We start from the raw sequence: 18,252 nt of genomic DNA on the forward strand, positions 1-18,252 counted from the left end.
ACTCAGAGCAAAACTACTTTTGTCAAATTTGGATTTTGGATGAAAATGTAGCTCATTTCTGACCTCTAGTGGTTTAATTCTGCATTGTCTACATGGAACCACCATCAAAGTATTTCCAGGCCCTTACATGTTATGTCATCCATTTGTCAGTGAGTCCAGACCATGTTGGCAGATATTTTTATTGCACCAAAACTCACCTAAACTTTAAACTTACGGAAATCAGCTTTTTCAAATAAAATTTTCATTTCATTTTGGACATTGTAGTAGTTCTGAATTCTCTATTAATTTTAGAATCCGGGAAGAAATGATATGAACTCATCATCAAAATGAACCGTTATTATGTCAAACTATCTCAGATTCTTTTAAACAGGGGTTGTGTATTTCCGCTTGTTTTCCTGTTCTTGAATGTCCTGTTTGTGCTCTGTTTTTTTTGGGTCACATAAATCTAGGTCAGTAACTTTTCTAGCTCCAGCAGAAATGGTTGTGGACACTGCAAAGGCGCAGCTTGGCCTCATTATCCATTTCCTGTTCAGACTGTTCAGATTATTTTAGCGTTATACAGGGTGATTCAAAAAGATTAATTCGATTTCAAAATGATTTATTTCACTTGTAAATCATCACAAAACAATGCAGTAAATTGTAAATTGTTTAAGTGAGCATAAGGTGCATTATGTAATTTTACAAGTGCTCAGTATGAACCTTCTTCAGCTCTACAGACAACATCAACACAATAGTCAAATTCATCCCATACTCAATTGAGCATGTAAGGTGTCCCTGTACTCACAGCTCTTTCAATGAGATTTCGGAGATCATCCAGTTTTGTGGAACGCTCTGGCTTTGAGGTTCACTGCAGACAAAAATCACGTTGCGCAGTTATGACGGATTCGCTCTTATTGAAGTGGAGTACGCAAAACGTTTTCTGCTCAGGGGTCACATCTCCTCACAAGCTGAAGGGAGCCATCTTTCAGTGATGGTCAGAGACTCTATGTCCCCCTCTTTCAATTAGTATGTGATTGGTTCCTAGGCACATCACGGTTGTAAAAATATTGCACTTTGAAATGGGATGGAATCTTTTTTGAATCCTCCTGTTTTATTGTGTGCGCTACCTGCTTAATGCAAAAGTGTTGTTAATGATGTGTAAAAAAAGTATTTGTGTCCCTTGTATGGTGAGTCAGCTTCAGAACCTCTCTGCTCTAATCCAGATGTGATCCCATCTGTGTATTTGCTACTAGTTTGTTATTATTTAATATTGGTGACATCATAATCAAATCCAGTGTTAGGTCTAGTCCTGGAATAGCCAAACAAATGGACTAAATAGTTTAGTCTAAATAGTTATAAATACTAAATAGTTGGCTCAGCCTAGTGGCACAGGTCTCTGTGACTTTTAGCAGAACACCCAACACTTACTCAGTGTATAATGAAAATAGAGAGTAGTTAAAACTGCCTGATCACCAGTATATGTGTCCATCATGCTTACATTCACTCACAGCTAAACTCACATAAAAGCCCTATATCTTGGAAATCTGAATTTTCCTTGCTTTTTAAAATAAAGTAGTTTGATTTAATATACAAACATTATCAAAGTTTCAAAGTGTTCACTTCCCAGTCCAGAAGATACATGTACAGAAAGTGAACTGCAAAAACAGCCTGTATTGAATTTGTTTTTGTGACATCATGAAAACCTGTGCATTTATATGTCCTATTCACCCTTCAGTTTAGCTCTGAAACTCATTGGTGTTTTAGACCGGACTGCTTTTCGAATGAAACACTATACGGTACAAACAGAGTTTCAGTTCCCTTCAATATTTTACTCAGTTTTGCTGTTTGTGTCACACTTTCATAATTTTTTTTCCTTTTTTTCCTGCCTTCAGGTGAGCACCAGCCGCCTCTGAGCAGCGACTCGGACACTTCGCTCATCCTGCCTGTGGAAGTGGGCCTGTCTGATGTAGAACTCTCTGCTGGAGCTGAGCAGGAGGAGACCAAGTCCTGAGTGAAAAGCCTGGTCAGCGCAGACAGAGCTCTAGAGGGGGCTCCTATGGAGCCAAGTATGGAACAGGACCATGGTGGAAATTACACTACAAAAAGACCATAAGCAATATAGCATCACAGATGTGCAGCCTCCTTAACTGTCCCCCACGGCCTCATCAGCATCTACCAAGAACAGAACGTTCATTTACCAAAAAAAAAAAAAAATCTGCTTTTCTCTTTGCGCTCTCTGTGACTGTATTCACACCAGGTTGGTCTTGTCTTCTCTGCTCAGCTACTTTTGCGTTACTGGACTGGGAAAAGCACACGGCCAGTTTCTGGCTATTTCCATACCGGATCAGTCAACCCTTTGGACTCTGGAAATTATGACCCTGAATTTCCTTGTGGGATCACTGCCAGCATACACAAATATATCCCAGAATGAAACAAGTAATCTATATATACAAATATGTATAGATGTGAACATCTTACTGCATTTGCTGTGGCAAACGCAAGTTGAGTGCAATCCAGCCAGCGCTGATGAACCAGTACCTGTTTGGAATACAATCCTGTGTTATGTGTGAAATTTTCCTTTGAGAGGTCACCAGTGCTCGTAGTTTGCACATTGGCTGCCATTTTAGTGTCTTTCGAATTCGGCTGCATCGCAGAGCTTTTACTGTAGCATCAAGACTTACGTTATCCCTCCATTACCAGGTCTGGTTGAGTGGTCTGAGGAGCAAACAATTCAGCCCAGACTAAGCCTGAGTGCTTTGGTAACTACCCCGTCAGTCACTATTTACACATGAACTGGTGTGAGGCATAAAATGTTAATTAGTTAGGCCACATAAATGACTTGTTCTAGAAACATCTGTTTTACTTGGCTTATAATTGGTGGTGGATCAGGGTGTACTGAAATACTGGTTACTTGGGATTTAGGTTCAATTTAAATTGGATTCTTGGGTTTTGGGTTCAATTTAAAGTTGAACTGAAAGTAAGTTACTTTTGGTTCATCTTATGAGTCCATCTGGCTACTCTCTTAAAAATAAAGGGTCTTTATAAAAGGGGTCTTTTAGAGTAATGCCATAGAACAGGGGATCCCGACCTGGTTCCCAAGATGGTCCACATGTTTCCTTTATCCCTAGGTGTTGCGAGTAAAGTTGAAGCAAAAACATGGACCATCTGGATGGGGGCCTGAGGACTATATTGGGAAACATTGCCATGGAGCAAGAGTTGTTCTGGCCCTGGATATTGCTATGACAATGAAACACAGTCAGTTACATCAAAAGGTCAGTTAACTTCCAAACAAAATACAGGGCCGGAAACTGGATTTAAGGTCCAGATTTGAAGGCCTCTGGCTTGTGGTTTTCTAAAAAACATTTCAGTGGATGTTTCATCATAGCAGCAGTTATTAGTTTGGTTTGGCTCTAATCTGGACCATCCGTGGACAGATTTCAGACACACTGCTTTATTTACCATTTTTGCAAATAAGTAATCATAATGTAAAAGTTCTATAGCAATTATAGCTTTTTACTTATACCATACGAGCAAGTCAAGAACCGTTTAAGAACCTTTATTTTGAAGAGCATGCCCCTTCCAGATTCTCTTTAGTCAATGTAATCGTTTGCTGTAGGCTTCATGTCCTCTGAAGTGCCACTTGAGCTTGTAAAGGCGACTTTTCCCGGCATTCATCTTGTTGTGCCATGCATGAAAAACAAGTCTTTTCTCAGTGTAAGGTGGGACGGCAGTTGTGTTGAATGTCTTAGTTCACGTTCAAAGACGTCAGCAAGAGCAGTAGATCGAGCCGTCTGTTGTTTCTTCCCAAAGTGTCCTCATAGGAGAATCGATAGAGCTGCTGAAAGTCTCCCTTACTCCACACAGAAGTCAGATTAAGGCACTTTGCCAAATATATTCATATATATTCGTAACTTGCCCATATTCTTTTTTGATACAAGAGCGTATTAGTGGTGTGATAATTTGGTGTGAATGTCTGGTGTGAACGGTTTCGGTGTGCACAGAAAACGTCAAATCGCAAATCACTTTTTATTGCACAGTGCGTATAGGAGAGCAAAAGTCTAATGATGGACTTTTATTTTAATATCAAAGTTTTATTTTTCTAAAAAAACAAATAAAAATCAAGGAAAATAGCCGTCCCTGTTTACATTCAGTAAGGAATTAGGAGAAATAGAGAAATTCAGAGACCTTTAGTACTTTACCCCCTGCTTTTGTTTGAATATTTTTATTTACTCACCCATCATTCTTTAGTTTTAAGCATTTTCCTTTCAAAGTTCACATCATTTATGTGTCTTTGTGCTTATCTTTTGAGGACACCTCCGTGGAGAATGAATGTGAATGCAGTCCTGTTGTTGCAGACGTGTCCTTATCCCTGTTTGCAGTAGGTAATTTACACAGAAGCTTGAATGAAAATTCATTTCTCTGTGTGTATTTGTGTATTTCCCTTTGACTTGCAAGAACTTGCCAAATGATAAGCACACACGTACCTGTTCCTGACAGTGGAGAGCATTCAGTTGCACATTAGAATGTTTCAGAATACTAACCAAAGCAGCTGTTTCACTTTACACCCTTCCTTCCAACAGCTTTTTGTGTGTTGTGTGTTTTCCTCATTGATTCTGTGTACATCTGGCCATATATGTATATAAGACAGACCAGAGCGTTTATGTATTTATTTTGTATGTATCGTTTTAGATCAGTTACACGTGTGAGTGTCGTGTGGGGCCTGTGGCCTCAGTGCTGGGCTTTGAATTGATGGTATAAAGAGCTTAATTTGGATTAAGTTAACAAGCACAAGTCATTGTGATCTGTCACTATAGATCTGGATGTTTAGTCTATACTGGTTTTACAGTCACGTCTGATCACTCTTTAGCTTATGTTTAATATAAGACCAGCTTTATAGAGGGACTCTCCATCTAAATGTGATAAATGGTTTGAATATTATGGGTTTTTTTGTATTGTGGTGCTAATTCAGTCATTTATTTTCAATAGTTACTGCAAACCACAATCATTTCTGATGGAAAAGTTTATGATCTTAGAATTTAGGCTGTTTCGTGCTACCCTATGGCCTGGTTTTACAGACGTCTTGGATTAATTTACACAGCTGAATCCTTAATCTAACCAGCCTTATGTGAGCACAGCCAGAATGAGTTTGGGATGAATTTGTAGCATCTACATTGACATGCTTTATTTCAGTGTTTTATTGTATTTTATTATGTTTCTTTGAATGGTTTTGGTGCATCCCGGTGCTGTTAGGTCTTTACATGGACATTTTTGTTCCAGCAGGGACTGTTATAATAAGCATATACTACCCGTACTACCCTAAGCTTTACCTCCACCCAATGCTTTGGCATTTCCTCTAAGCATATCTGCAGCATGCTTTAAGCTGCAGCAGTCTAATCACAGTTCTCCTGGTCTCCTCAGTATTACTTTGCAGACACTACTGGACCATTGAGGGTTTTACGTTATGACACGTTAGCCTTTTAGCCTTTAATGCAAAACCTTTTCTCAGTTTTCTCAGAAATACCATTCGGGTGGGCCTAAGAAGCCTAGGCAAGCAAGGTTTCCTCTGCTAATGAAGAAAAATGGTTTGGGGGGTGCGGTACTGTCCCCTTTTTTAGGCCACCCCTTTGCCTTTCCTCGCTTGAATGTTAGTGTGTTTGCTACTCTACCATAGCTGACCTTCTGGCGCTTTGGTCCTCTACATATCGATCCTCTTCCAAGATGCCAGATTTGAAACCTTTTTTCGCTTCAAGGCTCCTTATTGTGAGCCAGTTGTACTTACTCTCCTAGAAAGCACTTTATCTCCTTTTCAGAGAGGCTGACACATGAAACACACAAGTTCTCCTGAATAAGCTCGCAGGGTGATCTGATAGCAAATGTCGCAAGAGGGCTATTGGATGTTATATGATACATGCTGTTTAGGTGACTGTGGTTATTTCAACCTTTAAAGTAACCACAGGTTTCAGGGTCATTACAGAAGATGAAGGTTGTATACAGTATCCAGCAGAGTTAAACAGTATTGCTATTTTTGTTATTTAGAGGACAATGTAAATATATTCAGCCATCTTGGTATACTGTTCTAGTACAGTGTTGCACGTGTTTGAGTCTATGATTGTGAGGTACAATAAATTTTATTTGCGAGTTTTTCCAAACCATTGTGTCGTGTCTTGAGTGGTTATCACAATCCATAGTGCTTTGAGTCTGACTGATATAACTGCCTGCATCATAGCATCCATTCGTGTGGTTCACTCTCTTTACAGACCATGTTGTTATTGATGAATGATGACATGTCTGGTTGCATAAGACATTTTAAGTCAAGTTTTCCTGTGAGAAAACCTTTCTGGGACACTTGAAGACAAGGGAGTTGCTCAAAAAGACTGCAGTATCTTCCTTCTTCTTACTCTCGTCATGTAACTTAAGTCTAACGTTATGCTTGTGCTTATCAAAAGGTTTTCTAGAGTATGAAGGGAACAAAAGGCAATTAACCAAAGATGATGTGGATCAATGGAGAAAGTAAAACACTCAAAGGCAGTGGTTTCCAACCAGCAAACCTGTTACTGAGCTTCTTGGTGGATCTGGGCATGTATTCATAAAGGGCTCTTAGAGTGGGGGAGCAACCCCCTCATCCCCTTTTTTTAATAGAACAAGAATGAATATTATATTCACGTTTATTTTATATACTTTTATTATGTGAATATTATTATAATAATTCATTTTGATGGAAGATGTGATCAAAATGAATGGACGCACTTTGATTTTCTGGTAAACCTGGAGGTGTAGGGACTCCAATCCACTTCTCTAAAATGCTTACAGCAGAAAATGGCCCTGGTTCTAGAATCAGATTCCTTATTTCCCTTACTGACAGGAACAGACCCTAGATGAGCTCTTCTACTCTCCTACTGAGGAGCTTTGTGGATACAGACCCAGCAGATGTATTAGAGTAAAGAAAATCCCAAAATAAGCAGGACAAGAGTAGTTCAGGGAACCGCCATCTATCTCAAAGGGATCATCTTATGAAAATGGCTTCATTTGGTTTAGGCAACCAGGCTATCTGGGGTTTGTGTCCTTTACCCTGTTGAAAAAACTAGCACAACAAATGCTGTGTTTTGGATGCTAATACGCTTGGTCAGCAGCAATGGAAGTTGTAATAGTGGTCACCACCGAAACCAGCATATCATCGCTGTCCAAAAAAAACCAAAAAAAAAAACATGCCTCTCTGTGCTTTACAAAATTACACGATGAATGGGCTAATAGAAATGCTATAAAGTCACTTGGGCGGGGGGAAATCTCATTACTTTGCCATACATTGAAAGTGAAAAGGTTTTTTCCTCTCCTATAAGGTTACCATTTTGGAGCCACTTATGTCCACGCTCCTGTTTTGGATACTTGCATGCTCCAGCTAATCCAGCTTGAGACCAGCATAAACCAGCAACAAACAAACAGGGAATTGATGAAGCCATACATGTGTAATGAAACGTGTATGTTTCATTAAAACTATGCACATTGGCTTTTATTTCATGTACATTTACTTTTATTCATTTAACAGATGCTCTTCTGCTCCGGAGGGACTTACATGCAAACATTGGAAGCCAAACCATTACAAAAAACCTATAGAGATACCATAAGAATATATAACGTAATATTAGGTTATAAGCTGCATTTTTGATCATTATTAGCTGATATTATCAGCTGCTTTAGCCTTTTTGGGTAAAGTATCCATTTGACTTTGCTTAAAGCTGCACTATGTAAGGTTCAGGGATTTGGAGACCTCTCTGGTGGAAACCTGTAACTGTGCGCAACATAGGGAAGAACTTTTGGTAATGTCAGTTGTGCTTCAGACCCCTACAAGCGGACAAATCTGATGATTGACAGTGTGTTGAAAGTGTATCGAAAGAGAACTCAGTCGAAATTTAGTGAAGGACTTGTCTTCTGAGGATGTAAGTGAATTATCTGCTTTTGTCATTATATCTTCATCAGTATAGTGTCAAATTTTGCATTTTTTTGGCCTTTTCACATCAAGGTGGGCTTTCTTTTTGAGACCTCTGACACCGTTTTTCTTCCTCCTGACTCAGCAGTCCTACTTCTTACAGTTTTAACAAAAAATCTTACATAGTGCTGCTTTAATTTTAATTTTAATGGGTTGATATCACAATGTAAAGGAGCCTAATGGTTTAACAGGAGGCCAGTGGTTGATTCTAAATGCACTTCATTGTTTCCTAATGGGACCTAAAAGTATTAAGCCAATTCCCATTAGAAAGCAACACCATTAGGTTTAAACCCCAATGGTTTCTAATGGTCCTTTCTCAGTTGAGTGGGTAGCACTGCAGTTCGTAGCGATGTGAATTTATCAGCCAGTCAGGTCAATTGGTCCAGTCCACCAATAAGAATCTGATCTTACAATTCCCCAAACAGTCAGCCATAGTCAGTGATGTTATAACCTGTCATTGATAAATTATGCAAAGAGATTTTACCATACTGCGACCCTATCTGGATTGAGCGGTCAATGACGACGATGATGATGATGATGATGAAGATGATTTTACCATCTAATGAACATAATAATATTATTTTGCCTTGTGTTTCTCACAATGGGCCTACTTACATTCTTTTAAGGCAGGGAATTTTTACTCTTAAATAAACACATTAATCTCGTATATACACGTAATCTCGAACCCTTAAAAAACATTATATTGCATCATAATGATAAGCAAAATACAAATGTGCACAACAAAACTGCACATCCAAAAATTAAACCCTCTCTCTTCTTTGGTTACTGTTCCTGTTACTTTCTGATTGTTCATTTGATTGTTAATCTCTTTTATATGAAGCGTAAAGGATAAAATAAGAACAGAATCGGCTGCTCAGCTGCCCTTAGTTCAGCAGATAGACTCGCACTACCTGAGTGAGGACGATCGCCGATGTGACCAGCACTGGTGGCCGGTCTACTTTTACTGTCTGAACCAGAAACCTCCTTTTTGCTCCCACCTGAGAATATATGGAAAGAGAATATATAGCAGTGCCCTGTTTCTCTGCTCCATTCACATGTGAACAGGGATCCACCCTCACATGAAAACCACACGATAACAGATCACCCTCACTTTCCTTTGTGTTTTGAGTTTGATTTCTCCATAACAGAAGCTGATGTGTCTTTTAGCTTTGATTTATCAGTTCAATCTGTGTTTTATTTCATTCCTTTTTTGTCCCCTGTATTTTGTTTGCTTTTAATGCCCCTGTAAACTTGTATCCCCTTAAACTGGGGTAAAACCACAGCTAGGCCTGGGCAGGCCTGGGCCTACCCAGGTTGTTCACAGGCCTACTCAATCAAATTGGGAAAGAATATATATTAAGCAGATTCGCTTTAAATATTGAATATATCTTAACATTGTCATTGTATTATGGGTAATCAAATCATGCTTTTTGCCAAGCTCCACCTTCTTTTCCTCAGCCCTCCAATCACTGCTTAGCAACTACCTATCCACTACTGCCTCAAGCCTTCAGTTCAACAATGTTTGAATTTGAAACTCCTACTGTGGTTAAAAGATGTAACTGGGGACATTTAAAAATGAGGTTCTGTACAGCACAGTATGTCATTTTCTACCCGTCTGGATCCAAAAACAAATTTAAAAAGCTGCAACTTTGGTACTTACTCTGTACTTTTACTACAAAAACTGACATCAACTGACATTTTCAAAAAAATGACAAAGCAAAGGTCTAACCTTACTTCAATGCATCGATTCGTCATCACAGGTAAGACAAACAGACCACAAACATTTTTATGCACACCATGAGAGTACGCTTTAGCGTATTATGTTTAGGTTTAGGTTTTTAAGTTGTTTTCCTTGTTGTTGCTCTGATTTGAACTCTGATTTGTCTCTGTGCCACTGCGCCAGAATGCTTTAGCCTAGGATAATAAGGTTGAGTTTTTGAGTTTGCTATGTTTTTCATCAGCTTTGTACGTCTCAACTGTCTGGTTTTACCTCAGTTATGTTATTTTGATGCATGTTTTACTGAAGGGTGTTGCAGTGTTGGTTGTGTTTTCTTTATTTACGTGTAGATAAACTGAAAGACTGAAGTAAACTGAAGTTACTGTCTAATATATGATGTAATGTATGCAGTTATATGCAAAGGTTTGCACATCACTTAAATATGGCATTTTCCTGCACTTTTTAGTGCATAATTTATATTTATTTGAGTTTAACATATTAAAAAGAAACAATAAATAGAAAAAAATACAGAACGTGTCATTAGTTTGCACAGGCCAACTTTTCCTTTTGCCCCTCATATGTTAAATTTAGCTCATAAATAGTAATCATTCATTAATATGTGCAGAAATGTGTTCTCTATAGAGAATGTGTAACTTATTTTACTTGGAAAATCTTTTGTATGCAATTTGCATTTGATGAGTGTAGAAATGATGCATATATTTGAATCAAGTAAATTAATGCATCACTTTTTTAGTGTAATTATGAGTTGTTAAAGACTCTTTGGGTTTAAGAGTTTAGAAGGTCTTAGAATGTCATTGTTGTTGATATGTGTTGCACACCAACCCAGCATTTGCTGGTGTTTAATGACAAATGTTAAGCTGCCATTCTTGGAAGACTGCAGCCCACAGCGAGTTTGAGAATCATTCAGGTCACAATGGAGGTGAATCCAAAGGCCCTGACAACTTTAAGTGCATTGGTGAGAAGCTGCATGCTGCATGTAATAGTATCAGAATAAGAATCACCAGCACAAACATTCACCAGAATTTGTCTTCACTGTATTTGATAACATCTGTGAGCCTGAGGTCACACAAAGGCAGATAATATCAGAACGGAAAAGTTTGCACAGTCTGGTCGATATTTCCTCTCTCTGGTTTACTCAGTCTTTCGCTTTTACAATGCAGAATACTGAAGTGTTTCCAAAGTTTATTCATTTGATAAAAGGCCAGTTTGAAATGTTTTTTTTTCATGTATTAACCACTAGAGGGCACTGATGTTCCATTTTGATCTGAACTGCAGGAACCCTGGAGATGTTGGTAACACCAATCCTGGTTCAGATTTCCGTGTTTTGTATTTGCCTTTATCACTGTTTTATGAATTGTATCTCATTAAAGATATTCACATTATAAAAGCAAAATGTTAGTCATTCAGAGTGGCTTGATGTGAAATGGGTTCATGGTGGAGAAACCTATTGATTCAGGTTTCTTTACAGTGGTGCTGACAGGAGCCAGAGGTCTTGATGTTTACAATACAAACAGTCATTTTGTTAACTATTCAAAATAACTAGTGAGCCTACACACATCCTCTGAGTTTTTTATTTGTAACGTGGTGAATCTGACAAAAGAAGTTTTCCTTGGGGTCTATGGCGGGGCAGTCATGCGCTGGAGTTTGGGGAACCGGAAGGTCGCTGGTTCGATGCCCAGAGTGGACAGCACATGACTGAGGTGTCCTTGAGCAATACACCTAACCCCCATCTGCTCCCCGGGCGCTGAGGATTGGGCTGCCCAACGCTCCGGGCAAGTGTGCTCACTGCCCTCTAGTGTGTGTGCTCACTAGAGTGTATGTGATGTTTCACTTCACAGATGGGTTAAATGCGGAGGTGAAATTTCCCCGTTGTGGGACTAATAAGGGTCACAATCTTAATCTATTTTGCCTTACAATGCCCCACATGTGATCTTCCTCCACACTGTTAAAAATAACGGTACCATACAGGTACATGATTCGTTCACCAAGGTACAAACAGTGTTAAATATGTTTTTCCTAGTGAAAAAGTAGATATTTGTATCTTTTTATAAAGTAATGTTTTAAAACAGAACCATTTAATTAAAAGCCTGGAGGCGAGACAAGGTGTATGGAGTCAATACAACTTAGAAAATATACTTTCAATGGATTATGGTACAGTTATGTTCCCTGACTAAAGGTACAGAGATGTACCCCTGAGGGTACCACCCCAGTGACCGTGTCGTACCTTTTTTTCCTGAGAGTGCATGGATGGATTAAAAAAAAAAAACATTTTAGGCCACAAGCTTTCTCATAAAACAATGCCTCCAACATCAGATAGCATATATCACAGTCATTTAATGTAATAGCTTTCAGTGAGGTAGCTTTTAGAGTAGTGGGCTTTCACTAGAACAGAGCAGTCCACTCTGAACAATTTTGTTTACATCATTAAAATGAAATGCAGAAATTTTGAAAAAGTTGAATTTCAATTTGAAGAAATGGATCACAGAAAAAAATTCCCATACCATCAATCAGCAAGACATGTCTGGTGTCTCAGCTGTATTTAGCTAAAATAGCTAAAATAATAGCTAGTTTGTTACCCAAATCTATGTAAACCAAAATCTTTTTGGGTCAGAGACTTCTATAACATTAGTAGATCTGCTACCATTTACTGATGTACTGATATTTATTAATAATTAATAAGCAGTTTGTCATTTCTTTTATTTATGTATTACAAATACACAGGAAAAACACCATCAGAATATTTGCATTTGCATTTCACAATAAATTTTTATGGATTTAACACACTGAAACTTCCAAACTCAAGTCCAAGGCAATGTTTTGCTTAACAATAGCCTAAAAATCCGTGAATAATCCAGCCAATAGCTCAATCAGAATACAATACGTCCATGTATGCACTGCAATCGGAATAGACTAGTCTGATTGAAGCCATTGAATGCAATTTGTATCTGAATAGTGTTTTGAATAGAAGAGTAATAGCAGTGTAAATGACTGTATCTGATTGCTTTACCAATCAGAAAGTTTAAGTACATTCTGCACATGTGCGATCGCGTCACAGCGAAAGTGTAACGCTCAAAATGGCGGGAGCAGAAACTGGTCTGTGCATGTGAAGTACGTTTTCCAGAAATCTGCCATCATTTCAAAGTAATAAAAAACATGAGCGCACTAGCTGTGAACTCAGGTACCTAACAAACTGTTGCTCATCAAGTTCTCTATGCATGCGTAATTTTAAATCGGATTACTTGTAGTGTCAACAGAGATTTTCATCAGATTGTGCATAAACACCTCAGTTTTGATCTGTAATCAGAATTGGATTAGCAAAAGTCTTTGCATGTGAGCATAGCCAGTGAGAACACACCAAGAACCCCAATTGAGAATTCTGTTAGAGAAGGCCCTAAAGCTTTGTCTAAAGTATAGACGTACTCAAAGAAGCGTTTGTGTACTCTGCAGCTAAAATCCAGTGACAAGACCGTCCTACCTCGTGTACAAATTAGAGAAGAAAGTTTGATTTTATTTTTATTTGATTTAATGAGAATTCCCAAGCCAGCACCACCAGCCATCATCAATAAAGCATCAACTGTGCTTTATGGAGAAAATCTGCCGTCAGGGTACCAATCAGTTTTCGGAGAAGGATGCTGCATTTAATCATGAGTATATCTTGCTGTGAAAGACTAATTTACACAGTAAACTGTGAGTGAATGTGTGCTGGGTCCAGTGCTGCTCTGTGAGTTACATTATGTAGTAGTCTATGTGATGGTGAGATCAGCTAACTATCAACAAGTAGTCATCTATCATCATTTATCATGCTAACCATTCACTTTTTCACAGTTGAATACATGCTTGTGTTGTAGGTTGGCTTATACTGTGCTGTCTGGCCAGCTGTCTAATCATTAGACTCATTTATAAACTAGTGAGGGCAGCCTAAATGAATAACTCCTGTAGTCTGTCTCTATGGAATATTTTCTTAAAGTTAAAACATTGTGCACTGAAAAAAGGGATGCATTTAATTTACTTGATTTAAATGCATAACTTCCTCATTAATAACTACAATCTGTTTCATCTTTCAGTTGACTTTCAGCAACAGTTGTTTTGATATATTATTTTGTTCATATTGAATCAATGAATAGGTTTATGTAAAACTAACATTTCACTTTTTATGCCATTTTAATACAGTCACATTTTTTGTTTGGTATTTTTTCCATTGGTATGATACCCTAATAAAATCTCTGGGTCTTATCTGGCAACCCCATTCTAAAAGCTCTAGATCTGTGAAATTTTAGGGTAAACGATTTCTTACCTCATGAACATAACCTCGTGTTCATAAACATTTCAGACATCATGCGGTAAACTGGTATTTATAGAGCCCTGCTGGTGACATCATATATAAATTAAAAATAATACATAGCCATGTGAAGTTGAGCCTGGAACTCTGTACCACATGTTTTGGCTTTGTCCAAAACTTGAAGATTTTTGGAAGTCTACATTTAGGTTTATCTCTGATATATTGGGGACAATAATAGAGCCTGATGCCATAATCTCTATATTTGGCATTGCACCACAGTATTCTCATTTAAATCAAAATAATAAAATCCTTATAGCCTTTACTACTCTTTTAGCTTGAAAGCAAATACTACTTAAATGGAAAGATAAGTCCCCTCCAACTTTTAAAATGTGGTTTATTGAACTTTTATACAATTTGACTATGGAAAAAATAAGGTATTCTATAAGAGGTTGTGCCTACAAATTTTTTAAAATCTGGCAACCGGTTTTGGATCAAATTAGGGAGATGGATCCCTCGCTAATCTCATTCTCACAGGAGTAATGTACATATTTTGTAATTTATCATTTTTTTTCTTCTCTCCTTTTTAAATGCTAATACTTTATTAATCTTTTCAAATCTATATTTGCATTTGTGCAACAGTTGGGGGTTGTTTTGGGTGGGGGGGTTGAAATAATGACAAAAAATAAAACGTGTATTATATAGTGTATTAATGCTTAAGATGTTCAATAAAAAAACTTTGAAGAGAAAAATAATACATAGCCGTGCCATATTATTGTGTGGGAACAAGATCCTAATATGCGGCCTTGACTTAGTAAGGCATGGGAATGAGATCAATAAGTAATGGCCACAGGTTAGTAAGGCATTGGAATGAGATAATGCCTTATTAAGTCATGGTCAATGCCAGAAGCACTGATGTTGGACGAGAAGGCCTGGCTCGCAGTCTCTGCTTTAATTCATCTCAAAGGTGTTCTATCAAGTTGAGGTCAGGACTCTGTGCGGGCCAGTCAAGTTCTTCCACACCAAAATCACTCATCCATGTCTTTATGGACCTTGCTTTGTGCACTGGTGTGCAGTCATGTTGGAACAAGAAGAGGCCATCCCCAAACTGTTCCCATAAAGTTGGGAGCATGAAATTGTCCATCTCTTGGTCTGCAGAACCATTAAGAGTTCCTTTCACTGGAACTAACTACATTGGCTGAGCCCAACTCCTGAAAATCAACCCTACGCCATAATCCCCCCTCCACCAAATTTTACACTTGGCACAATGCAGTCAGACAAGTACCGTTCTCATGGCAACCGGCAAACCCAGCCTCGTCCATCGGATTACCAGATGGGGAATCGTGATTCCTCACTCCAGAGAACACGCCTCCACTACTCTAGAGTCCAGTGGCGGCGCTTTACATTTAAGGCATGGATGCAGCTACTTGGCCAAGGAAATCCATTCCATAAAGCTCTCTGTGCTGTTCTTGAGCTAATCTGAAGGCCACATGAAGTTTGTAGGTCTGTAGCGATTGGCTCTGCAGAAAGTTTGCGACCTCTGCACACTATGTGCCTCAGCATCTGCTGACCTCGCTCTGTCAGTTTACGTGGCCTACCACTTTGTGGCTGAGTTGCTGTCGTTCCCAATCACTTCCACTATTCCTAGGTACATGGTTTTATACACCTGTGGCCATGGAAGTGATTGGAACACCTGAGTTCAATGATTTGGATGGGTGAGTGAATACTTTTGGCAATATAGTGTAACTGTGAAATACCCATAGTTTTACATCATTTTAAAGATGTTGATACTTTTGTCAATTGTCAAAATATCTTATTTTCCCAGCCCTAAATATTAGATTTTTAACTCTACCAAACCTAATGAAGCTAAATTTGGAAACCAAAAGCGATTTTGTTCTTTTCCTTTCCTTGGTGCACCTTGTTAATCCTGACTTCTGAAGGCCTTTGTAACCCCTCAGTTCCTGCTAGTTATGGCTCTACATCTGCCTGAGGCTGCTGGATGTAGCTGTTGTTTTAAATATAGTCATGATGTGAGCGCAGGCTTCGTTCATCTAAAATGAAAAGCGCATAGATAATTAATGTGATTAATTCCACTAACTAGACAGCTGAGCATGCTGTGGCTGTATGAATGACTCACCTCCCGAATCTTCCATTCCTGCCTTCTCCCTCTCACCCTCTCACATTCCCCCTTTCTTTCTCACTCTCTCCCTGTCATTGGCTCCCTAGTCATGATGGTGTGAGAGTAGAGGAGGGCTTTACAGGCCGCATTGGCATGGAAACAGAGCACGGTGTCTCACGTGTTGTCTTCGCTGCCTGAGCAATAAGAGGAAACAGGTGCGCTAAATTTAGACTCTGAAAAATGCACAGAGAGAGAGAAAAGAAGGAAGAGGAGACTATGAGGAAGAGTCCAAGCAAGACTCACTGCAGCACTAGCATTTCCACTGCATGCCAGAACTAGTTTTCTTCATGCAGTGGTTTGTGCGCTCTCTCTCTCTCTCTCTCTCTCTCTCTCTCTGTGAATACATAAAGGCCTGTTTTGATCCTGTAATTTGTAGCTAAGGAAGTCAATGGGAATGCTAATATGGATACAAAGAAATATATGCAACTTTTAGAGTTTGTCCAAAAATCAAACAGACACATTTCCCCAGTATTTCCCATTAATGTAGTTGATCAGCCAAAACAAGTTAGGTTTTTCCACTGGAGCTATGAGGCTAATGCAGCTAACAAGTGACGAAAGCACCAATTAGTACTGTGTAAACTGTTAGCCTAGATCAAGCACATGTTTGTTAAAAACTACATTTAGAAGTTAAGTAATCTCAAATAAACTTGCTTATGCTGTTTCTGACACTGCATAACACTGTTTTTAAAGTTTACCTGAAGGAACAAGTGGCTATGCAAACTATGCTAATCATAACTACACTATTGTACACAGCTATTACACAGTGATATACAGCGACTGTCAGTAACAGGGACTGTTGCAGCACTGAGGTGCTCATTAGAAGGTTGCAGTATGGTTATAGAGTAAAAGGTGCTTTACTATGTTCAGGTGCTTGTTTGTATACATCATATCTTGTGATCTTGTTTATCATCTAGAATCCTGAGTTTATCAGATGTAAATTTGATTTTGTCAGCTATTTTTTGGCCCAAACACAAGGGTGCCAATAAATGTGATGGATGGTTTTGTTAAATTTTTTTATTTTAATTTTTTTAAAGTTATTTTTAACTTAGTCAACCTGTTTACTAGTTTTTCCCTGAAATGGCTTATCCAAAGTAAAAGGAGCACTGTTCCTGCATGCTTTGGCCTGAGGTCATTATCATGGTCTCATTTGAAAGGCAACACACTGTGGTGGATGTGTGCTAGTGCCTGTACAGTGATCTAGAAGAGTTTAAGCCTGTGTAAATAATGTTTGTGTAAGTATACATTTGATGTATTAGAGGTTTCTAAGAAAAAGCTATTAATTACATTCATGGGTCCAAATCCACAAGAAGTCCTGTCACAGTCCCTCACCTGATAGTTCAAAAGAGAGGCGCTGGAGCATGAACTTAGTATTTTCTGGGCTTAGTGTGTAAGGTTTTCCTCTTTTGGGCCTATTGTTTCTTATGAAACAAAATGGGAAACCACAGTGATGGTAGAAAGTAGGCCACTGTAATACTGTGTGAACAGTGAAGTGTAAGTAGTCTATATTTGACAATTTAGAGGTTTCAAAAAACAAAAAGACACCACAAACATGCTCCAGAATTTAGAAGTGTGGACATCATTGCAGCCTCAAAACGGAGGCCAACTCTATAGTAATACTCATGATTTAGAAATGGGATGTCCAACAAGCTCATATAAGTATGATTGAAGTAACAGCACATTTGGCCACATAATGTATTTGTGCCTTTTCATAACCTCATATTTTAAAATAGGTTTTCAGCTAAAATAAAAGGCTGAGTGTATAGAGTCAATGTAACTCAAAAAATACTCAAAAAACTCAAAAGTTTAAACAAGAATGACTCAATTATGTTTCTGAATTAAAGGTACTGAAGATAAGCCATTGAAGTTAAAACCCTAGTGCCAGTTTTTATCCCTTTGTTGGAGAGTGTATTAATATCTTTCTGATAAATTGTAAGATCGAAAAATCTTGAAATCAGTGTCAATTTGTATTGTGTCAATTTGAACTTCCCTAAAACATTTCTTATTAACCATCATTGTGTTTTCCAATGCGGTACGTCATCTACTTTCACATCCTACACCATCAAACCTATAGGGCATTAGCTCACTTCCCATATTAG

General features: G+C 38.4%; 1 protein-coding gene across 1 annotated transcript in view; it reads left to right on the top strand.

The window, feature by feature from the left end:
- Window positions 1-6,120, top strand: part of rnf150a (ring finger protein 150a) — a 35,849-nt gene extending 29,729 nt beyond the window's left edge. The window contains exon 7 of the mRNA XM_017717644.2: window positions 1,872-6,120. Within this exon, the coding sequence (XP_017573133.1) occupies window positions 1,872-1,990 (119 nt within the window). The 3' untranslated portion in view covers window positions 1,991-6,120. The remainder of the gene's footprint in view (window positions 1-1,871) is intronic.
- Window positions 6,121-18,252: the final 12,132 nt, after the last annotated feature.

The sequence above is a fragment of the Pygocentrus nattereri genome, chromosome 5 (assembly GCF_015220715.1).
Source record: "Pygocentrus nattereri isolate fPygNat1 chromosome 5, fPygNat1.pri, whole genome shotgun sequence".
Lineage (NCBI taxonomy): Eukaryota > Metazoa > Chordata > Actinopteri > Characiformes > Serrasalmidae > Pygocentrus > Pygocentrus nattereri.